Source organism: Apaloderma vittatum, unplaced genomic scaffold, assembly GCF_000703405.1.
Source record: "Apaloderma vittatum isolate BGI_N311 unplaced genomic scaffold, ASM70340v1 scaffold2724, whole genome shotgun sequence".
Taxonomy (NCBI): Eukaryota; Metazoa; Chordata; class Aves; order Trogoniformes; family Trogonidae; genus Apaloderma; species Apaloderma vittatum.
In genome coordinates, this window is record NW_009711939.1 from 26,488 (window position 1) to 51,125 (window position 24,638).

The window sequence follows — 24,638 nt, forward strand, 5'->3', positions numbered from 1 at the left end:
TAACTTACACACCAAATATCATCAATTAAAGAAAAATCAGTATCCATATGGTTCTTCAGCAGAATTTTATTAAATGGAATATTTCATTCTAGTCACCAGTTCAACAATGAGCTTTGTTTGCCCACATTCATCTTAGTGTCTTATCACTGAAATAAAATATTGAAGAGCAAAAATTATGAATGTTGAATTAATCTATCTGAAAATTTTTAACTACAAGTATTATTAGTTCTTTCTAGCTACCCTTAAAATGTTGCTGCTGCTCTTTTTGGGTTTTGGGGTTTTTTTAACTCAATCTTTTTACTTTGGTTTGGCTGTGGCTGCATTTTCCTGGGTTACACTAAGAGGGAGGAAACAGCATGGTGCATCCTTCAGTCACTGGTGTTACTCAGACTGGGAAAGCATCCTTTCTTCTGAAAGAGCCAACTTTTCCTTTAACCAGAAAGCAGGTTTTCTGAGCTTCCACAGCTGACAAACAATCAAATGCTTGTCATTTTTTTTTGGAAAGCACAAAATAATCCTATCAAATCCTGTATGAGTGACTGGGTACAGGAACATGTTTTGTTATTTCTTTGATATGCTAGAGCAATAATAATTTTAGTCAGCTGCAAGCTTTAAAATATCCACTTAAAACTTGTTAATTAAAACATGAGTTCAAGAAGAATGACAAGAGTATCATATATGTGAGCACAAATAGACTTACACGATGTAATAGATTATCAGTTATTTATATCAGGATGGGAGAGACATACATGTAGCTCCCTTGTACAGTTATTAGACACACCTCTTGATGCCCTGACCTAATGGCAGTTGTTGATTTTCCTGCCTCTGCTTTATCTGAGGTAGTTATGGCTATGTTAGTGCCAAGCACTGTCATGCCTGTTGTAGGCTGGCAATTTTTACAAATGAAGATTTATAAAACAAGATAGCGAACAAGAAACTCCAACTGCACAACCCATTTCCTCTTAAAAGGGAAAAGAGATTGGTTGGAAAGAAGATAATTTTTATCAATTTGCTTAAAACAGTAAGGACAGAAGGATGTAAGACTCGACTGTGAACCCTGCAGTGCTACTAGGTTTCAGTCACACTGGTTGCTGCAGGGATCAAAATGTCAGCCTGTCATACCTTGTCGTTCTGGAGCTTGCAACTTCATTCTACAAGAAAATAATCTAACACGCATGCACCCACGTTTTCTGGGATTGCTGGGATTAAAGGGAGGTCCAAAGCAGACCAGAACAGTATACCTTAAAAATAACTACTGCAAAGGCAAGGATATGAGTGAGATTCACTCCTTAATTCAAAAACAGCCACCCACATCACAGTTCTGAGGAAACTTGATGGGACTCAGACTTGCCTGACTCAGATAGTTTTTCAGTGGGGCATCAGTAACACTGCAGAGATGTGGGTTAAGCTTCTCTGGCAGAATGCATTCTCAGTGGTAGGACAGTGATTCAATATTTTAACATAAGAAAGGCTGCACTGAGCCCAAAGCCACCTGGCTTCACCTATAAACACAGTGCAAGCCTTTTCATTAAAATCCTTCCTACACTTCTAGTTAAACAAAATCTTTGGAATGTTCACATTCACCTTTCTCTTCAGCTGTATGATCTGATAAATCACATTCATGGCACCTGTGTGAGTCTTTATCGTCACGCAAGGATTAATGTTCTATGGTAATAGTTACCTTAAAAATACTTTAAACATGTAGCTCCCTCCAGTGATTGTCTATCACAACGAGACAGTTGTGACAGAGGCTTGTAACAGAACAGGTAGCATATCTTGCAAGTTAAGTTAGAAGGAGTGGGAAGTGCACCTACTCTGCTTATCATTCCTTTCCTCTGTTTACCCACTTTACTTCCCAAAAAGAGCTTGCAGTACTTGATGCAAGCTGAACAAACACTGTAGACATCATATATTTCTGGTTCATGTATGGTACGAGTTACTTATGCCAAACAAATCCACCAAAACATAATTACTCTTTAAACAAAGTAATTATTCATTCTCAAAAAGTACCTAGTTAAGTGCTGTATGGATTACTTCTTAAATAAACCAATGTTCTGTAATACTCTTTTGTCTCAGAAAGAGAGCTGTTTGATGTTTAATATAGGACATAATGTTTCTTTAGCTTTTTCCTCTTGGCTACAGCATTCACACCATTCTTCATATATCTTGTTTCTACACTCTTGTTTCTCAATCAGTGACCAAGTACAATAACACACAGTCTTCCACTGTCCAGTGTTTCAATACAATAACTTCTCCTATATTAGGAAAACTACGTATACATCTAATCTGAAAATTGTGGAATTAGATATAAATATAACATCTGTGTTTTTGAAGAGCTATAGTCATGAGAAGAACGTACCTTATTGCAGAGGTAGCAAACACCTGTCCATTAGATCCTATGCTCAGAACAATAATTGAGGCTAATACTACAATTAGATCTGTGTAAAAAAAAGAAAAAAAAGCATTAGATATTAGCTCTCGGCATTGGAACACGTAACAAATACAGACTGAGGAAAGAATTTTTTAAAAAGAAATTAAGTAAGTTAGCTGAAATTTGGTGGGCAGCAAGTTAAGGTAATAGTTTCATATCAGAAAAACAATGACAATAATTCCTTCCGTGATGAATTTAATAATGGAAATTTTAAAGATCCTGACGAATCAGGCAACTTGCCACAAACCCAAGAAAATATGTACACCCTAGAAATGAATCCATGTTTTGGCTCAAGGCTCTTGATTTAAGAGGGAAAGCAAGAGTTTTCTTCAATCAATAACAAAATGCATAAAGTCAAGTACCATATGCACAATTCACACACATATGCTTAGTTTAAAAATTGTGTTAAAGCTGTAAAGCCAAGCTTTCAAAGTTTAGGGAACTGTCAAAACAAAGGTTGCCTAAAAAAAAGAATCAGGATTGTTGGTTTGCTTTGTGATAGTCTTTAATTGTATGAAAAAGTAATTATTTCCAGAGTACCATTTTTTCCACAACTTTTTTCAACAGTTTACACAGTTCCAGCATTACACAACACAAATGATGGATTGTGTTCACAGTGCCAGCATCCTTTATTTTCTCTTATCCTAGTCCAATGAATAGGTCTATTGCTTTCAATTATTGAACCATACTCTAACATTATTCTGAGAAGACTGTTTTCTAATTTCCTCATGGGCACTTTGGTGGTAATCCTCTTTAGAGCATCAAAGACTTCACTTTTAAATTCTAACCAGAAAATAAAGGATAGTATTATAAATCTGTAGCAAATGTAGACAGAATGAGGAAAAGTTTCGGTAAATTTTCCTCGGCAGTTTTAAACAGGCAGTACTTTATTCTTCAGAGCACTTGACGTTACATTGCACTTCAAATAAAACAGTGCCTGCTGACTTCACTTGCAGCTGTGAGAGCTCAGAACCTCTGTAACCTGACTTCAAAGTCTTCATTTGGACATCCAGAAAATGAGGCACACTTGTGAAAACTGATTTAAATGACTACAAGAGAGTTTCCGTGTGATGCCTAGGCAAGATGCAGGACAGAATCCAACTTCAGAGGCAACAATAGATGCCTTCATCAAGGGTAACTATTTTCCCTCTCCTTTAAAAATTCTCCTGCCTCGTTCACAACACTGTAGTTGCTGCAACAAATATTGCAGCAATTCTACAACCAACAGTATTCTTTGCTCTCTGACTTGGATTAATTTCCAGTATCAGACTGATTTTTGCTCTAAATCCAGGATTTCTCCCCAGGGGATAGCACTCAATCAGTTTAAAGATTGTACTAAAATAAATGTATAATTCTGAAAATTACTATAGGGAGAGAGAAGGCTACAGAAAGAGCTTCCGTATTGGGATAATCTTAACTTTTGAGTATCTGAGCTTCCAAATTATTTATGCTGTTTATATGTCATGTATGTGTGTGAACATATATCTGTAAACACTCAGAATTCAGGGAGGGTTTTCCGCCCTTCACATCATAATGCCGATCCTTGTCCTTAAGCAAATGATGCACTTTATGTCCTTATGAAATTATCAGACATACACATATCCGTCCTATGACTGGCACTGATGTGATATTTGGGAAGTGAGTTTCAATCAGGTAGTGACAGTAACATAGATTTTTCATTTTTACTTTCCACTTTTCTGAAAGTGTGTTCTACACGGTAGAGATATTTCATTTTTCCTTAAACATTTTGCATGAAGTGCCTCCACCAGACTCAAACTGAAGCAGACACTTGGCGTGGAAAATATCAGGATAAAGAGCTAACATTTGTTTAAATAACTTTTCAGCTCTAACAAAGATCAGTATTTAGATTAGCATGAGACTGGTATTTATGTTAGTTTTTAAAGAAAAAAGTGTCAGGAAGCCTTGACAATTTTATAAGTTGAATTCCAGTAATTTATAGACAGCAATATGTGGATATCCTTCTCATTCTACTTACTTACACGTTCACAAACATGTCTGTGTATACACAAGGCGTAGAGACAAAAATGACATAGCAACTTCTATGTAATATGTGCACAGTACATGCAGATGAGAGACCTACATAATTCACATGCCCTGAAGTTTAGCATGTGTAGTACAGCTTTGAAAGCTTCATCCACTGCTAGTCCACTGTCTCTGTGGTTTACTCTTATGTTCTGAATAACTGAGAAATCATAACAGCTGCCATTTTTTTCTAAAAAGTCAGTCAATGAAATACCGCTCAGTTAACCCTAAACTTCAGCACAGCAGACAGTAACACTACTCATGCAGCTTAGCTGAGTATTGTTTTTTTTGAGAAAATTGCTGACTTCTATCTAATATTCTCAGTAGTTTACTTTCTAGTATGGAATTCTCACCTTTTTGATTGAAAGCAATTAATCCTTTTTAAATTTAAAACAGTAAAAATAGATGCATTGTTTTTATTTTTAGTTGCTGCAGTATTTTGCATAAGCTAGATAGCCCTCAGCTTGCAGGTGTGTTTTTAGTAGTCTGGAGATAGTGTGGCATCCATAAGGACTTAATTAAACAGATTATATGCATATATTTGAATTATATTTACATCACATTATTTTTTTGCTGAACTTTTTTGTTCTGTTGGCACTTCATAAATTAGGTTTATATAAAGTAACTGAAGCCTTACATACCAAGTGCTGATGCTTTTTTATAGCTGTACACATAAACAATTAAAGATGCTCATAAATAAAATCCTGTTGCCCTTTGCTTAAGCACAGTATGAGATGGACACAGACATATGGACTCAGGTCTTTTTACCAGTAACTTATGTCCCCCTTACACCCTTCAAACTGCATGCTGTCAAAACCAGGAGGCACAAAACTTAATTCAAAACTAGCTCTTTGTGACGCTTTTTGAAATGAAAACAAAAGGAAAAAAGAGGTTGTGAAAAGACATTCTCTTGATTTTTCCTGTGCTGCATATCTGCCCTTCATAAAATTCTAATTAGGCTGAAATTAACAGAAGCATTTAGCTCCTAATCTAACCCTACTTTAATATCAAGTAATGAAAGTGTTAAATCAACATTTAGGAAAGGTATTGTTATTACTGCTGCTGCTGTAGTACACTAGCATCACATACTCCTTAAAAATGCTCATTCTGTGAACCACAGAATGAAGAAACATGGAGAGATAAAATGATTTTTCCAGGGTTTCTTGGTATACTTCGAATCAAATCAATCTATCTCTCCTGACAGTTTCTGTAATTATAGAAATGTCTTTTCTCACTTAAATGTAATCACCTATAATGTGTCTGCAAAGAGGAGAAAAATTAGGGAAACTTCAGAAAATCTACCTAAGAAACAAAAAAAAGTATTTAGGAGGGAGACAAGTTACATTATTTTGCACTCTAGATAAAATTTTAAAAGACCATTCAAGAAACAGTGTGTCCTATCTCAACATTTTCCTTTCCCAGAGGTTGCATATTAATACACTATTAGAGGTTGCATGTTAATATACTATTTTATGTAGCATGGAATTCAATAATACTAAACAAGTTTGTAAAAGAAAGTAATAACTGGGCTTGACTACCAAATCTCTTTCTGTTAATAAGAACCAAGATAATTTTTATTTAGAATTAGAGAGGGGTGAAAAGGAAAGAGAATGGGACAAATTGAAGAAGTTCAAAATTGCTAGCCAAGCTGAACTTTCTAAGAATTAATCCATATTTCAGTGTGGATAAAAACTCATTTAAAAATATCTCTAATTTCAAAGACATTTTAACTATATTTTCTGATTTTAAAATTAAGGCTTTTGTATAAATGCAAAAAAAAAAAAAGTTCCAAACTTGCCTTTAAATGTTTTGTATTCTTTGGGAAATTTTACATGTAAAAATAGCACTGATAGCTTGGAATGCAAAAGCACCTGTAGTCATTCTTAGCTTTTCGTAACACAAACCACCGTATCTTCTCCAAGGGCTATGTAAACATTAACGTTTACTGTGGTAGATGCACAATACCAGTATACAGAACCACTATCAAGTTGAAAGCACGGTTTAATGGGACTGCTGTGTGTTCTCCTGTACCTGTGCACTCCAATATACATCCCTAAGAAGCATTTCTTAACTGAAAGAGAAGTCAAGAACATGCTCAGGATAAAGAATGTTACCTATAGGCTTCATGGTTAGCTCATGAAATCAGATCAGCTCTGGAAGCAGCTGAACGATTTGTTTGTATGTAATGAAACACTTCTTTCTCACAAGATCCCAAAACTGAGTACAGCATCTCATCGCGTTATTCATGAGCCACACGTACGTGTATAATAGAATGCTTTGTTTCCTGACCTTTTGCACCGAGTTTCATAAAGCCACCGATGGTTAAGAAACATCAGCTCATTCTCTCACTTCTTTACCTCTCTCCCACTTTGCTCTATTTAAAACTCAATAAGTTGATGTTTGAGTAATGTAAAATTCGCAGCTCTACTGGAGTTTCTATAAAATCACAAGCTTCAAACAGAAACACTGATTTTACGGTCTACTAAATTCTGTTTGAATGTCACCTTGTATTAATCCCTCACTGTTCCACAGGTTCTTTTAGTCACCTCTCCCCTTAAAATCTCTCTTACTCTAGAGGTGCCACCTGCAGTTGTCCCTCAAATCATTTGAAACTGCCTAACTTTAGTACTACCCAGGGGAGTTTTTCCTGAGTTACACTTTGCACATTTCCATGTTTTTCTCAATTTATACTCACCTTTGTGTTTGCTTTCTACAGCAGACCTAAGGAAGGATTTTGTGTTCAAAATCTTGTCAATATTCTCCAATTACACAAATAGATTTAGTAAAGATTTCTTTATAGTATTTCCTTTCTTAAGCTGATGTCTGCCTGTATCTCACAGCTGTACATTAAACGTTCAGTTCTAGCAATCCAAAAGAAGAAATAATTGCATAGGTTCACAAAACAGATAAATGCTTTAGTGATAGACACGACTCAGAATTGCAACACAATCTCTGAAACGACATATCTTTTCTTTAAAAAGGATTATAATAGGAAATTTAAGGAAAAAAAAGTTTAAATCTTACCGATAATTGATATTGGCTTTCTGGCAAACCGTATTCTTCCCTGGAAGCCAACATACTTACTCCTGCAGCCTGCAGACCATAGTCGAACCACGTATTCAGCACCAAAAAACACAACCAGAACTATTTCCTATCAGAATTAAAAGAAAAAAATTCAGGTTTTTTTTTCTTTAAAAGAGCAATTTGCAAATCTAATTTATTCCTATGACTAATAAAAATGGCCTTGCTGAGATGAATGATGCAATTAAAAAGATTGTGCCTAATTGTTCTGGTTTGAGCAAAACAGAACAGAATTCTGTTCAGTGATTTTACTTTTCAGCTAACTTTCTTCTAAGAAGCTGCACTTTGTGAAGTTATCAACATGTTTTTGCAGACAGTGTCTGCTTCCAGAAGTGATAAGGCCTGATGTTTATGGTTCTGCAAGAGATTGGTATGCAGAAAGGCCCTTGTTTGCACTTGCTCCTGTAACAACCAAGGCCACTGCTAGATCTTGTGTGCCATGTTGCAGGTGCTGGGAAGTAAAAGGTTGCACAGACTCAGATAGTATGAAGTCCTTCCTATATTGAGGCGTCCTAAACCACTTGAGGTGGGGCCACACTAGTGCAGTGTAGGGTGGGACAGTCACTTCCTTCCACTGGCTAGCTGTGCTTCACAGAATCACGGAATTGTTGAGGTTGGAAAAGACCTCTGAGATCATCAAATCCAGCCTATGACCCAACACCACCACATGGGCCAGACCAGGGCACTAAGTGCCACATCCGGCCTCTCCTTAAACACCTCCAGGGACCGTGACTCCACCACTTCCCTGGGCAGTGCATCCCAGTGCCTGATCGACCTCTCCGTGAGAAAATGCTTCCTGAGATCCTTCTGGATATCCCACCTAACCCTCCCCTGATGCAGCTTCAGTCCATGGCCTCTTGTCCTGTCACTGGTTGCCCAGAAGAGCCTGACCCCCACCTGAATACACTCTCCCTTCAGGCAGTTGTAGAGAGTGATAAGGTCCCCCCTGAGTCTCCTCTTCTCCAGGCTAAACACCCCCAGCTCCCTCAGCCTCTCCTCACAGGACTTTCCCTCCAGTCCCTTCCCCAGCCTCGTTGCTTTCCTCTGGACCCGCTCCACTCCCTCAAGGTCTTTTTTGCAGGGAGAGGCCCAGCCCTCGAGGGGCTCGAGGGGAGGCCTCATCAGTGCTGAGCTCAGGGGCAGAATCACATCCCTACTCCTGCTGGCCACACTGTTCCTGATACAAGCCAGGATGCCATTGGCTTTCTGGGCCACCTGGGCACACAGCTGGCTCATGTTCAACCAGTTATCAACCAGCACTCCCAGGTCCCTCTCTGCTGGGCCACTCTCCAGCCACTCCTCCTCCAGTCTGTAGCGCTGGTTGATACCCCTCAGGGCACAACTGTCCCTTGTGGCTGCAAGGTCACACTGTGGACCGAGGTTCAACTTGCTGTCAACCCAAACATCCAGATGAATTTTCCTCAGGGGTGCTTCCCAGCCTTTTGTTCCCCATTTGGTGCATATAACCAGGATTGTCCTGTCCCAGACAGAGAATCCAGAACTTGCTCTTGTTAAATTTCATATGGTCGGTGACTGCCCAGCTCTCGAGTCTATCCAGATCCCTCTGTAAGGCCTCTCTATCCCTGAGGGAGTCCACAGCCCCTCCTAGTTCAGCATTGTTGGCAAACTTACTTAATGTATATTCAGTTCCAGCATCCAGATCATTTATAAAAACTTTAGAGTACTGGCCCTAAAACTGAGCCCTGGGGAATCCCACTGGTGACTGGCCACCAACCTGATGTAACACTCCAGCAGAGCATCCCTCAAATACTGGCCTGCCACCCTCAGGATTATTTCTAGAAAGTCTGGTTTTATCCCTTTCTCTCTTCAAATCTGGTTTAAAGCTTGTTTGACAAGCTCTGCTAACTCCCACACAGATCCCTTCCCCTGTTTGAGGCAAGTGTACTCCATCTGTCACCAGTAGCCCTGGTGTCATGTAGGCAGACCCATGATCAAAAAACTCAAAATTCTGCCAGTGACACCAGGCTCAGAGCCAGGCACTGATCAGCTCAGTCTTCCTGTTTCTTCCCTCATCATTCCATGTGACTGGCAGGATAGAGGAGAACACTACTTGTGCTCCTGATCCTTAACAAATTGTCCCAAGGCCCCAAAGCCTCTCCTGATTGCTCTTGGACTTCTTGTAGCAACTTCATTGCTGCCTACCTGAAAAATCCAAAATGGGTAGTAATCTGAGGGCCATACCAGGGTAGGGAGTTTCTCTTCACATCTTTAACCCATGCCCCGGGGAGGCAGCAGACTTCCCCAAGAAGAGGGTCCAGGCTGTCTATTTTGGCACATCCTGTAGCCTGACACCCAGGTGGCAGCATATTCCCACCAGAGCTTTGCCTGGGAAGCTGCCTCAGTTGTGGTGGGTGCAGAGTTCAGAGAGGACATGGCCTTCTGCCAGGTGGAGACTATTGCTCCCCAGTTGAGCTGGCAGATATACAGCAACCTTCCTGCACACAATATGCTGCATCATGCCCTGTTTGTCCTCCCTGGTAGCTAGGTCTCCCCAGAGCTTTTTAGGGGGAGGAGGGCCTCAGCCCCATCCAGGTCCCATCCACTACTGTGGTGGAATGGCAGGGCTGCTGGCGGCTCTCTCGGCTCCTGAGTTTCCTCCAGTTTGGGACCCGCCACCAGGCATCTCACTCTGCTGGCACTGAAGATGTTCACCTCAGTGTCTCAGGTGATTAATATATATACAGCATATAAAATAAATTATCTATATTTTCATATTGCTTCCCTCCATAGCATTGTATTGTAAAGCACTCATGCGTAACGAAGAGATACTTCTAAAGAAAGTAAATTAGTAAAGATCACAACATGGACAGATTTGTTGAGAACTTTGTTCCTTCCTTCCTTGCTTTCTTCCACCATTGCAGTTGCTAGCACAACCAAAATACAACTTCTAGGCTTTGGTCCAACCCAAACTGTATCCAGTAACTCAGTCACCAGACACCTACTACATAAATTACAGCTTTGGAAAATATTTGTATTTTAACTTAAACATGGTTGCAATCTGCACCTGGGGAATTCTAAAGCACCCAAAGAGTGAACACACTTAAATCATAATTCTCACTGAATAACAGTACCAATAGGTTTTTAAAACTGACATTCTGAATGGTTGAAAAGAGACCAAAATATTTCAAAGCGGAAAAACAGAGAAGAAAAACTCTACACGAATATCCAAAACTTCACATCAATTTTGATTTTTAACAAAGTTAGGCTAACATTTCTGTATTCACTTCTCCCTCCTTGTTTTGCCTGGAATAAGAACCAAGAAAATACACACAGCCTTCCTCTGTTTTCATGGGGCTTGCAGCCTGACTGAAACTAAGAATTAGTAGAAAACTAAGAAAGTTTACAGCACAGTTTCAAGGCAGAAGCACAAGAAAACACACAGCAAATTATCTCAACAGGTTTGATTTTTTTAAATTAATGTATTATCTAGAGCTTTTATAAGCAATACTTTTAAGTTTGTGCTCCATCTGAAATCTAAATGCAAACATTTATTTAAGTGTAATAGTCAAAACACAATTCAAGAACAATCTTCAAATGAAAAGAATTCTTGCATTTACAGGGATCTTGCAAAGTAGTCTCTCACTAAATTGTCTACGCTTTTAGCAGTTTATTGGTATCATCACTCAGTAGCATTTATTTTCAAGTCTCTTTTTAAGGATCTCTTATATCCATCCAAAAAGCAAAACACTCTCTACGTAGAACTAACAGACTATCTGGAGGAATAGCACTGAAGCTTTGCAGTAGACTGCGAAGTCATGAGCACTTCTTTCAGTAATTAGGCAGAAAGCTACTACCAAAGCTTGAACTGAAAGAGCACTTCTGAACCAAACAGTTCCACGCACACTAAAATGGCTGAGCTCCACCTCAGAAATACATGTGTTCACAGTCTTAGAGGAAGAAAGCAGAGCTTACGTGATTTTGTTGACACTGTTGGTAACTCACCCTTTGACAAGGGAAAATATCCACTTCAATTCAAATGCAAACTATATCTGGCCTAAGGGTATTTTATTCTGAAGGCAAATTCCAGAACCTATGATTTTATTTCAGCTACTAACCAGAACCCATGCTGGTTAAGTCTGGAAAACCCTGCTGAAGTCAAAATTATTACATGGTCTACGGAAAGGAAAAATAAATTGTTGACAGGAAGGAGGAAGAAGGAGGAACCTACATCTTCCATAAATTTGAAATTAATTACTGATCTCAGTTCATTTTGTCCTGGACAGGTGTCCACATTACCAAAACCACAGCAATTAACACATTTCTTGGCAGCCTCAGACAGGCCAAAGACCAAGAGAGCATGGAACATGGAAACTGGACAAATGTCACAGCTCTATAGGTGGCCTCTCCAGAAAAGGGAAAAAACTCTAAATTTAAAAAAAAAAAGAAGAAGCAAAGTTATGAAACTTACACTGTTGTTACGCACAATTCTAATGAAAGATAGAAGACATCCATTTCCAGAGCTGTCAATGCTGGTTAAGCTTCACCTCACTAAATTCGCCTTTAAAAAAGCCCTAACCTGCCTTGTTCTCCTCCTGTGCACGTAAACGCTTTTCAGAACCTTTAATTTATTGCCTCACATTTACCTTCTGGTAAAGAAAAAAAAAAAACAAACAAGCACCAATTTTCTGGAAAGTCAGAAAAACTACCTGTTCTCACCAAAATGGAAATGAATATGCTGAGGAGTTTGAGGACAAAACATGAACCAGAAAAAAATCTGTAAAAAAAGAAGAATCTGCAAATTAAATAGTACATCAAATATGCTCCTGATTATTTACATCCCTCTGTATGTCAGTTTGAGATCATTCTCTAGCTTTCTGAAATTTTCCAGAACCCTTGGTTTCAAAATGGGATTAGACTCACAAGGACTTCACAAAACTTTTTTATATAGGCTCCCAGTAGTATTTTCTCCCTTCTCCTTCAAGTGCTGAAGGAAGAAATACACGATGGAAGATTCCCAGCAGATTTCACAAACCTGAGAAGCGATCTGACATGAACAGAAAGCCATGGACGAACTCCTCTAATGAAATCAAAACCAAAAATAACAACTAGAAATTAGTCACTACCTCAAAAAAAACAGATCTAATAAATACTCTTTGCTACTCTACCTAGCAATCAGTTTTGAGAAACATAGAATCATAGAATGTTCGAGGTTGGAAGGGACCTCTAAAGATTATCTAGTCCAACCCCCCTGCCAGAGCAGGAATCCCTAGGGCAGCCACACAGGAACGCATCCAGGCGGGTTTTGAAAGTCTCCAGAGGAGGAGACTCCACAACCACAACAGTATTTCAGGTGTGGTCTTGCTAGGACAGAGTAGAAGGGGAGAAGAACCTCCCTAGACTTGCTGGACACACTCTTCTTAATGTACTCCAGGATCCCATTGGCCCTCTCGGCCACAAGGGCACATTGCTGTCCCGTGGACAATTTACTGTCCACTAGGACTCCAAGGTCTTTCTCCATGGGGCTGCTTTCCAGCAGGACATCATCCTTCCATTTTTCTCAGCAACCCTTCCCTGAACTCCTATGAGGAAAGAAAAGGAGAGAAAAGCTGTACAGCCTTTGAACAGAGTAGCTGCCATAAACTCTCAGGACAGTCGCCACGAGCAGCTGAAGGATCACGAGACAGGGGTGGAAAGAGGAAGAGCATCACTCTTTGCCTGGGCCACAGCCAAAGGCATGCTGCATTGACAGATGCTCGGGTGGACAGGCTCTTCAGGCTATGCTGCAACTCAAACAATCTTCCAGGAAACAGAGCACAGAGTAAGGAAACAACAGCAGTTAGTCTCTTCCTGTTTTGTTAGTGGTATAGGATACTCCAGGCAATTCAAATTGCCTTGTACTATCTAATAGCTCTGCTAAAGTTGGTAGCGGCGTTCCATTATTCCGGGCTTGTTCCTGGGGGAAAAAAAACCCCAAACACACACCTATAATATTCTCAGCCCAGTCAGGTGGAAGACCTTAAACTTGTTTCATTTTAATAGGTTTTTTTCTTATTCTTAAGTCTAGCCACTGCATCAGTCTTTTTTTCCCCCACAAAATAAATCCTAAATAACATATAATCCTTTATGCTATGTTTAGTTGAAGTCTGTTTTATTAGTTTTATTAAAAATACAAAAAAAATAAACTTAAAGGAAAATATGTATGCAAATAACTTCCATCCATATTGAATTCAATCATCAAATAAAAAACTTTGGTGGAAAAGCCATCAACTCTTACTCAAAAATGTCGTTGATGACTAAATAAAAAAATGCTCACTTTAGCACAGAAAATCAACATTTTATACAGGAGCATGTGTAAATGAAATATATAGCCTGGAATTTACAATATGTTCCAGTACAGTTATGGATAACTGCACGAAGGAAGCAGGAGAAGGGAAGGAGTTCGGCTGAAGTGATTAAAGTGCACACATGAAAAAGACAAGTATTTTCTCAGCTGCAGCTGTGTTTTAGGTGGAGAGCACACACAAGGCTCTCTTCACTTTTTTTATTGGAATATTTAGGTGCTCGGGTAAAAGGAGGAAGTGGGATGGCTAAATGAATAGTGTGTGCTCACGAAGATTCAATCAAGGAATGGCAGCTCAAAATAATGAAGCCTCAGAAGCAGGCATAAAGGTTTAATAGTCCAAACGTTTTCACACATGTACTTATGTCCAAAATTTAATCTGATAACCTGTCCTCAAGGTTTTCCAGTCCTTAGAGCTGAAAATGTCAATTTAGGGACCTGTTCAGCTAAATAGTTACTCAAATGCTGTGAAAACCTACGGATACTGAAAATACTTATTTCCTGCCATCCTGCTTGCTCTTATAAAGATGACAGACATACTATGTGAAAATATAATATCCAATATATGGAAGAAAATATGTCAAATACTGCTGAGTGTCCTAGAGTATGATTAGCTTATTCAGATTTACATCTCTTAGATTAAACCAATGCACTTAATGTTTAAAAGTCTGTTGTTTGGATACAAATGGATTTGTTTAAAATGTCTTAAACTGTTTCCATGAATGCCTGATAAATATGCTGAATTTCCTGACTTCATACAAGGAGTCTCTTCATCTTTCAGTTTATCAACATTTGCTATTTCCTGTGCAAAATGAAGTTGTACACTAATGAGAGAAGTGCATGGTGCTCTAATCACATTCCCTGTGACATCTATCATCCAAGTGAGCTGGGTGAGTCTGAGAGGAAGATTTACCTTTTAATTCTATCTAGGCAAGCAACAGTTTTTCAAAACAAAACACAAAAAACAGCCTACAGTCTCAGTTATTTTTTGAGCAGGACTTTTTTTCTAGAATTGCTTAATTATGAAAGATATCACTAAGGCAAATGCAAATAGTGGATCAAGAAGATTCGAGAAGTTAGTGCCTCAAGTTCTTATAGATCCACCAGTACCCCACAGAAGCCTTCCAGTTACCAACAACATGTCTTGAAGCCTGACCTGAAGGGACCGTCTCTGGTAGAAGGGGAAGGGTTTAGCTTTGCTCCTGGAGTGGAATCTATCCAATGTGAATATCCACTTCAGAATTGTAAATAAACACGTCTATGTTTCTTAACCTTTTGATTTGAGAGGGTCTCACAATTTTGAGGAAAGGAATTGGAAAAATCCTGCATGTACCTCTCCACCTTCTCTCACTCCCAAGTAAGAAATGTTTCTCTAGTCTCCTGAGCCACATTCTGAAACCACTTTACACATAAAACTCTATAGAGCTAGAGTAAGAAGTGAGCAAAAATTGAGTCAGAAGTGAGCAAAAATTGAGTAAGACCATTATGAGTTGGCCCTTTGTTAATTCATCTTGGCTATACTTCACAGTGATTTTTATTTCAGATAGTTGAAAAATACACAGAAATCATCCAACACAATATATTCTGTACTCCATTAGTGCAACCCAAAATGTAATATAACTCACAAGAAAAATTGTATTATAATTCACATTTCTAAATGTGAATTATTGACAGTTACATTTGATTCCAGAAAGATTATGGCAACTCAGTAAGATCACTTAGCAGACAATTTAAGCTTATGGAACGTGCTGAAAGATCTGTGGATTCAAATTTTTCCCCAAAAGGTTTAATGTATGAAGCAATATTCCATATCTATTTTAATCATGTTTTATATTTTAATAGCACAATATTTTTGATCTATTTTTTTTTCATCTTCTCACAGACCAATAAGAAGGTCAGAAAAAAACAGGAATTCTCCCTCTTGTTTTCTCACTCAAAGGTTTACAAGGAATGAAAGAGAGAGTGAAAGTTTTTGACTTTGTGGTTATTTTTATTCAGATGTATTCTACGCTAACATAGCCTGACTCTTCCATACTATAAAAGAAATAGTGTATTCTTCTACTGACGGAATTTACCTATCAATGCATTTAAAGGATTTGATTCATCATTAACCCCTACTAGCAATATACACTACACAAATATCACAAAATGCCACTAAATATTACGGGACCTACTCTGCATGCCATGAGCTGTAAGAAATCCATTATTATCTATAAGAGGTGATCTGCTGAGGCCAGCAGGAGAAGTATCTATGAACTTCATGTATTAATCAACATATCCCTTTATTAAACAGACCTAGAGGTTCTAAGTGCTAATGCCACGTGGCAAAACACAGATTTAGAGTTTTAAACTGGCAGAAAAGTAGGAAATGGAAATAAATTCCTCTATTTTTACTTTCTAACACTGATGGCTTTGGTGAGATGAAGGAAAAGCCCCTAGACATATTAGAATACATACACTTCACCATAAATCGTAGGGAAAACTAAATTAAGTTTATATACCATGCAGCCTTGCTTCTACCCTGCTAACAGGTGAAAGATGACACAGCATTTTATGATTTGTCTACATAGCTTAAATAGGAGAAGGGACAAAACCAGAGACAAAAAAATAAAGAAATCAGAGAGCTCCTCCAATGTTATCAGAGTGTGTCCTCTTTTAAAAACATACACTTCGAAAATGCTGTCGTCAACTCACTACTTTCAAAGAAGAAAAGCCGTTCTGAGGCCCAGTTTAGAAACAGAGCATTTAAATACACACACCTTAGCTGGCTTAAAGTTTGGGTACTTCAGAAAGCCCAGTCCATATATACAGCAAGAAGATTTGCTCACGGCATATGAAGCAGAAGAAATCATTACATAAAGTCAAAACCAAGCAGTGACTTCAGGAAAGACACAGAACAATGTGACCCATCTGCAGCCTAGAACTCTTTCTTGAGATCCTCCCCTTAAGCCCCGATTCCTAAATACAGCCACAGCATGAGCCACTCTTCTAAAAAGCTTAAGCAGCAGCTGATTGGGGAGCTCCTAATCTTACATCCCAGCCATTCCTCCAAGGGGATTTGCAAAGGGATGTTAATAAAAGCTACATGCTACTTGTAGTAACTGTATGAGGATGGCCAGCAAACAATCAGTGTGAGAGGGCAGCGAGGGCTTACAAGAGAGACAATAAGACCCTGTAAAGAGAGTCTTTAAGGGTATTGTGTACCCTCTAGTACTGTACCACTATGAACTACAAGTGTTAATGTGTTTGGAAGATATGTTATTGCCTTTTCCAGCAAAGAAAGACGTCAGAGGAAAGCAGATGCGTAAAGTCTGTCTCCCAAAGGAAGAGGTACCACGGGAGCTAAGGTCATCTAGAAAAACCACTGGAATCCAGGATCCAGCCCTGCTGAAACAGGGAAGGTAATCCCAGCTGAAACACTAAGACCTTCACCTTGTTTGTGGCTCTGTTGCAGAAGGCTTCTAGGACACCACAACAGCTTTTGAAGTCATAAGCCTGAGGGAAATACAGCAGGAAATCATCCATCCAGAGAATTTGACTAGAATCTAGTGACCCCTGGTGAAAGCAAAAGAAAAATTCAGAAGCTCCTTACTTATTTTAATATATAATAGTTTTGTAAGAAAGTCTTCCATTTTTGCATTGAAAACAGACCACTATTACAGACACAAAAATGAAATAACTTAGCCTTTGGCCCAGTCCAATATATAAAGTCCTACACAATTTTGCCATTACCATTTAGCCTGAAAATGCTGCAGTGATTTCACATTTGGATTACGTGCTCTGAATTTCATTAAGGTCAGCAGTACTCCATATCCATCTTTCATTCCAACTGCAATGACCACAACATTAAATCCATCATGGCACACAAGTAGGAATTAAATTAACAAGGTTGAACCGATACACTTTATAGCAAAACCATTGTATTTTCACAAAGTCAGTAACATTCTTGGTATTTGTAAATTTAAAAAGCAATTAATACCAAAATATTAAAACAGTGAAAAATTTTCCTTTCACCTACTACACTGTCACTATACAAATTGATTTATTGTGTTCTGTTACTCAGAGTGTGTAAAACATCATGTGATAAAATAATATTTTGTTCTTGTTTTAAGAACAGCACAATTAGTAAAATTACTCCCATGAGCCAAGGAACTCTCTTTTGGGGAGGTCTTTTACAATAAATATAAAATTCTGTCTTTTGTGAACTACCATGGTGACCTCTCCTGGTGGAAAAATATATGACCTCTAACCATGAAATCACTTTACCAGATTAATTCTCAAAGGAGGAATTACACCTGGCCCATTTTATAGTTTATTTTTTAATGTCATATCCTTAAAGCTCTAGATGCCACTGACAAATCAAAACTGACACACAAACTGCTAGATCATTAAGAAAACGTTACAGCCTCCTGCTATATAGGCAAAAGCCTATAAAAGAGCCTTTGGCAACATTTTGGGATATAATTTTTCAATAGAATCACCTTAGAGTAAGACAAAATTATAACTGTAGATATTCGGGAATTAAAATTTGGGGCAAGGTGGAAGGATAAAATGTTACCTAAAAGTGACACAATTAAGGAAGCCTGAAAAAATAGAAGGACAAAAGAATTTGCAGAATTTAGTGAAAACATAGGGTTTTTTTCTTTTCTGACTTTTTTAAAAAATAAAAACAATAACTTCCATTCTAAAGTAAATAATTTTCAACTAAGAGTAAAAATATCCCTGAACACTTTTTTTTTTTTTTTAAACTCAGTCACGTAGCTACTGTGATCTTGGACTCAGACAACTTCAAGGTTTCCCTACGGTCATGCAAAAAGTCTGTGCTAATACATCAGCAACTCTTTGAGAATATCTCAAGACATTTTTTGCTTTGAACAACCACCTAGTTTTACTAACTAGCAAAAATACATAAATTTGCTGTATAATATGCAGACACACCTGAAAGAAAGATTTATACATTGGAAGCAGACACGTCCATGTAAGTTTGATGAACTTCCAGGGAAGAAAGTGTCTGAAGAAGAACCATAACTTGACAGTAAACAAGATTTCAGAGGATCATTAGAACAAGGAGTATAAAAGGAAGACTTCCAAGTTACAAATACTAAAAGTAAAAAAGAACAGCTAAACAAGCTGATTTTTCGTAATGAAAGACATCATAAATAATCAGCACTGATCTGAATGATCTGTTGAACCCAGCAAAATTTCAACAGGCAAAAGCAAAAAGAAATAAAATGGTTAGAACTCTGAGCTGACCCATGGCAATAATCCATGCTAATGATAAAAGTGCATATATTTATTATAAGAACAATTGGATTAAAATCAACTCTAGTATTTAAAGACTTTTTCTACTTTTAATTATTTATTATCGAACCATCTGTAAATATATCAGTGAAGAACTGAGGTATGAATTTACTTTAGGCATGTAGGATTTCCAATTAAAAAGACATAATGCTATGTGTTTTCTTGTAATTTCTCAGAATATTAATTTTGAAAGAATGTTAAAAAAATAGAATAAAAAGCAATAGGTAAGGATGATGGAACAAAGGGAGCTGTCTGGTTTTGCCTTTTTCAAGGCAAACACTCTTCAAGAACCAGTTTCCTGTCAGAAAAGTGCGTGGGGACACAGCTCAGCATATCAGGCAGATATCAGTCATTCTTCACTCGGTCACATGGTATTTAAGGAGCACTTATAAAAACGATTGTGAAAGTAGCAGATAAACACAAGTAATAATTAGAAGCAAATTCTATCAAAGACAGAAAGTGAACAGTGTTGACTCAAGATTAAGTACTGACTGTAGGAAATCCCATAATCACTGCTCTTGACTTGTATTTGGAAGAAGCTATTAGAACAACAAGTGAACTCAGACAAAATATCTCCATGAGAGCCAGAACTGTCTAGAGAGTAATTAAGAAAATAAAATATAAAGTAAGACACCTATTTAACCATGTTTTTCTCTTCCCAGTTTTAAAAAGGAATTTTAAACGTTCCAAAATTTTGATGCTCACATGCCTGTTAGAAACAGATTATACCATGTGGTCTACAAAAAGGCAAAAAAGACACATTCCCTCCCCTACCCTCAAACTGTTACTCTTAGAACATACTATACACCCCAGTTACCCGTGTACTGGTACTCAGGCACGGCATGATAATTTCTGAGGCTGTATCCCAAGTTCATAAACACTATCCTGGGCAAGACTATTTCAGAAACTTTTTTTTAGTATGTCATCCCTCATGCTGCTCCTTTTGGCTCAGTATTCTGCTCAGTTTTGTCAGTTTATTATGGTGATCAAAGTGGAGGATTTCTTAAAAGAGTACTTGCTCCAACATTTATGGCATGAGATACTGGAAGAAATGCACAGGGACATCAGATAAGGGACTTAAAAGAAGTATGAGGGACTTCTTCCAGAAGTCAGGCATTAAACACTAACTGCACCAAATCAGGATATGACAACAGGACACTATAGGTGACATCATTGTCAACGTTTGTCACAGACCACATGATCAAGAAGTCAGAAAAAGTCTTCTTTAAGCAACTCAAGAAAGCTTCTATATCATGTCCTGGTTCTTATAGAGGACTTTAATTCAGCTAGCACCTATTTGAAGAGCAACACGATGAGTTGTAAACAATCAGAGAGATTTCTGGAATGTTTCAGAAGTCACTTTTAGATACAGGTATTGAATGGGCAAGTGGGTATGAAACACAGCTGGATCAGCAGATAGTTCAGATATACAACGGTAAATTGGTTGGGGATAGAGTAATAGATGACAATGTCTTGGACGTAGCACTCAAGAAATAGTGTAATTCTTGATCCTCAAGGGACTACAGACCTTACATTTCAGGAGAGCAAGCTTCCAGTTATTCAGGGAACTGATAGGTTGGGTCCCATGGAAAACAGCTCTGAAGGGTTAAGTCCAGATAGCTAGCAGGTCTTTGAAGACAACCTCCTCCAAATGCAAGAAAGGGATGAAAGCTAATAAAAGAGAACAAAGAAAGTTGAGCATAGGGCCATCAAGGTGGTTGAGGTGTTGGACACATGCCATATGAGGAGGCACTGAGAGAATTGGACTTGTTCAACCTGGAGAAATGAATGTATGGGGACCTCTGAGCTGCCTCTCGATACATCCAAGGAGGTTATTGAGAAGATGCAGCCAGGTTCTTAATAGCAGGGCGTTTCAGGAAGATGAAAGAAAACAGACCACGGCAAAAGGATGAAAGAGGATAAACTAAAATTGAAACAAGGGAGGTTCATACTGAGTATAAGGAATGCCTTCTTCACCATGAGGAACAGTCAGGCATTGGAACAGGCTGTCCTGAAAGGTTATGCAGTCTCCATCCTGGGAGGTTTTCAAGACTCAATGGAATAATGCCCTGAGCAATCTGGTCTGATCTCATCGTTGGCCTGTTTTGAGCCGGAGGTTGGACTAAAGATCTCCTGAGGTCTCTTCCAACATGTATTACACAATAACTGCGTGAATAAAAGGAAACACCAAGGTACATGGTTCCAGAGTCCTGTGAGATCCAGCATTTGCATAATATGACAAGTGGAGATGCTATTCTCTCATTATACAATCTGTAACTAGAGTGGCCACAACTATTTTGGAAAGCACCATTTGCCCTTATGGCACGTGGTCCATTTTTTTTTTGAAAATTCCAGTGTCTGCAGGAGCTGAAGAGAGGGGCAGGCAGTGCAAGTTTAGAAAGCAAATAGCAATGTAGTATTAAGTGTTGCAAAAACTTTATTTACAACTGCGGCCCATTCCACTGTGTTTGTTTACCCAGACATTGTACAAGAACTTCCTCATACAGCAGACTCTAACAACCAAAAGACAAATGAAAACGTTCCCAACAGTACAAATCCAGGTCCAAGGAAAACAAGGAAAACTAGTGATTTCTTTTCATACCACATTATATGTAGCAATCTGAATAGAAAACAACTGCAAGTGCATTTAAGCTTTGTGTATTGTGAAATAATATGTACAGTGTTTTTCTACCTAGAAGTCTTGTGATCCTTTTTAAATGCTATTTGAAACTCTGAGCTTCTCTCTGCAAGAACAAAAACTTCAGGAGGAATTATGTTCTTCATTATCTAATCTAATGGTATTTATCAGCATGATTCATTATCAGCATGATTCATCGTGCCAGTGCCACTGTCACTTCCCTCATTTGCTGGCTTGCTAAATAGTCAGAGGAGAAAAAACAGTAACCAGGAATTAACAAAAATCATAGCATGCATGTATATGATAAATTTAAATTAGATTACCTCAGAGCTGGCAAAAACCCTCTCAAGAGTGACAGTGAATACACAAAATATTTGGTAGTATGAGAACAAAAACCTCCTTCAAATGACAGCAGTTGCAAATTCAAGACGAGTAATTTTACCAGTCCTAGTAACACAGAAGTAAACTGATTTTATCACAATGATGATGAGATGTAGATTTACATGTCTTTTCTTCATAAAAGCAAAGAAGTTTCCTTTAAGCTTAAGCAAGGATCTGCCTATATGAGAAGCTGTGGCTGTGCAACATCTTCAGCAGTCTCAAAGATGACAGATTGGCCTTAACATTGAAACATGGAGCCAAAGAGTCATGTTTTCTTCCTCCAGAATTCACTTGAATTTTCAGAGACTTGAAAACATATGCTTGGTGGAGAGGATGGTGGGAGGCTAGGAGTAAGAGCTTGGGGCTTCCATTCAAACTACAAACACTGCTCTTGGATGGCCTTCTTGATATGATATTCTCTCCTTGGTATATTCACATAGCTTGCCTGAATTGATGATAGGTTTTACACTTGACAAGAAATTATCCTACACCACCCACAAAACTTTAGGGTTTAGAACACATCTGCAATTACATCTGTTACTAATGTGCCCTAACTCAGTGACACATTTTATCCAAAACTGTATTTGGCACATCATCTCACCCTGTCTAAGAAAATACAAAAAGTATTAAACTGTCTACAAGCATCAAATACTATCCTTCTTGTCACAGAATCATAGAATGTTCAAGGTTGGAAGGGACCTCTAGAGATCATCTAGTCCAACCCCCCCTGCCAGAGCAGGACCACCTAGGGCAGGCCACGTAGGAACATGTCCAGGTGGGTTTTGAAAGTCTCCACAGGAAACTCCACAACCTCTCTGAGCAGCCTGTTCCAGGGCTCTGTCACACTCACAGTAATGAAGTCTCTCCTCATGTTGAGGTGGAACCTCCTATGTTCTAACTTAAATCCATCATTTCTTGTTCTATCGCTGGGCACCACTGAGAAGAGATTGTCTCCTTCCTCTTGACACCCACCCCTAAGATATTTATACACGTTAATAACACCCCCTCTCAGCCTTCTCCTTTCAAGGCTAAACAGCCCCAGTTCTCTCAGTCTCTCTTCACAGGAGAGATGTTCAAGTCCCTTAATCATCCTCGTAGCTCTCCATTGGACTCTCTCCAGTAGGTCCCAGTCTCTCTTGAACTGGGGAGCCCAAAACTGGACACAGTATTCCAGGTGTGGTCTCACCAAGGCAGAGTAGAGGAGGAGAAGAACTTCTCTAGACCTGCTGGACACACTCTTCTCAATGCACCCCAGGATCCCATTGGCCCTCTTGGCCACAAGGGCACATTGCTGTCCCATGGACAACTTACTGTCCACTAGGACTCCAAGGTCTTTCTCCATGGGGTTGCTTTCAAGCAGGACATCCCCTAATCTGTATTGGTGTCTGGTGTTATTCCTCCCCAGATGCAAGAATCTACACTTGTCCTTATTGAACTTCATGAGGTTCACCATTGCCCAGCTCTCCAGCCTGTCCAGATCTCATTGGATGGCAGCACAGCCTTCCTGTGTGTGTGTCAGCCACCCCTCCCAGATTTGTATCATCAGCCAACTTGCTGAGGGTGCACTCTATCCCCTCATTCAGGTTGTTGATGAAGATACTGAACAAAACTGGAACCAGCACTGATCCCTGGGGAACACCACTGGCCACTCCGTCTGTTGATCTCATACCTGGTGCCATGTAAACTTTCCTGTGATGAAAAAATCCAAAACATTGCTGGCAGCATCAGCCTTTGAGCTATGTGTTAATTACATGTGCTTTCCTGCCCCTTTCAGTATTCTTGCCTGCTAATGAAGGGACTGAAGAAAATACTACTTGTGCCCCCCATCCTTCAACCGGTCACCCAAGTGTCTTAAAGTACTTTTTAATCCTCTTTAGACTTCTTTGCTCAGTCTCATTGCTGCCAACTTGCACGAACAGCAGGTAATAATCGGTGGGTCACATCAGACCAGGGAGTTTCCTGGTAACATCCCTAATCCAGGCTCCAGGGAGGCAACAAACTTCCCTGTGGGCTGGATCCAGGTGGCAGATGGGACCCTCTGCTCCCCTCAGAATAGAATCTCCAACAACAATTACCCTCCTTTTTTTCTTAGTTTGATGGAGTTATATGAGGTTGACTCACTCACCTTTGCCCCATAGGTGCACCTCCATCTGTCTCATCATTTTCTTGGCTCTTGTGTTCCAGACCTCCATACTTGTTCCATAGGAGAGATTAGGCAGGCGGTCTGTGGTCCCCCCGCCTCTCCAAGCGGGACTTATTTCCATTCCCCCCATCTTTTAGGTCCCCCCTTCATCCTGATGGTCAGGGGGGACAGGATTCCCCACACCTTGTGGAGTTTGCTGTGTCCCGATCATAGAATCATAGAATTGTCAGGGTTGGAAGAGACCTTAAAGATCATCTAGTTCCAACCCCCCTGCCATGGGCAGGGACATCCCCCACTAGATCAGGCTGCTCAGAGCCTC

At 39.1% G+C, this 24,638-nt stretch overlaps 1 protein-coding gene across 1 annotated transcript in view; it reads right to left on the reverse strand.

Annotated features, from left to right (window-relative positions):
- LOC104272719 (potassium voltage-gated channel subfamily KQT member 1-like) overlaps positions 1 to 24,638 on the reverse strand; it is a gene marked incomplete at its 3' end in the record, with an annotated part of 46,976 nt that overhangs the window by 16,500 nt on the left and 5,838 nt on the right. Inside the window, exons 4-5 of the mRNA XM_009867790.1 lie at positions 7,499 to 7,625; positions 2,360 to 2,438 (exon numbers count right to left, since the gene is read on the reverse strand). Of these exons, the coding sequence (XP_009866092.1) occupies positions 2,360 to 2,438; positions 7,499 to 7,625 (206 nt within the window). The remainder of the gene's footprint in view (positions 1 to 2,359; positions 2,439 to 7,498; positions 7,626 to 24,638) is intronic.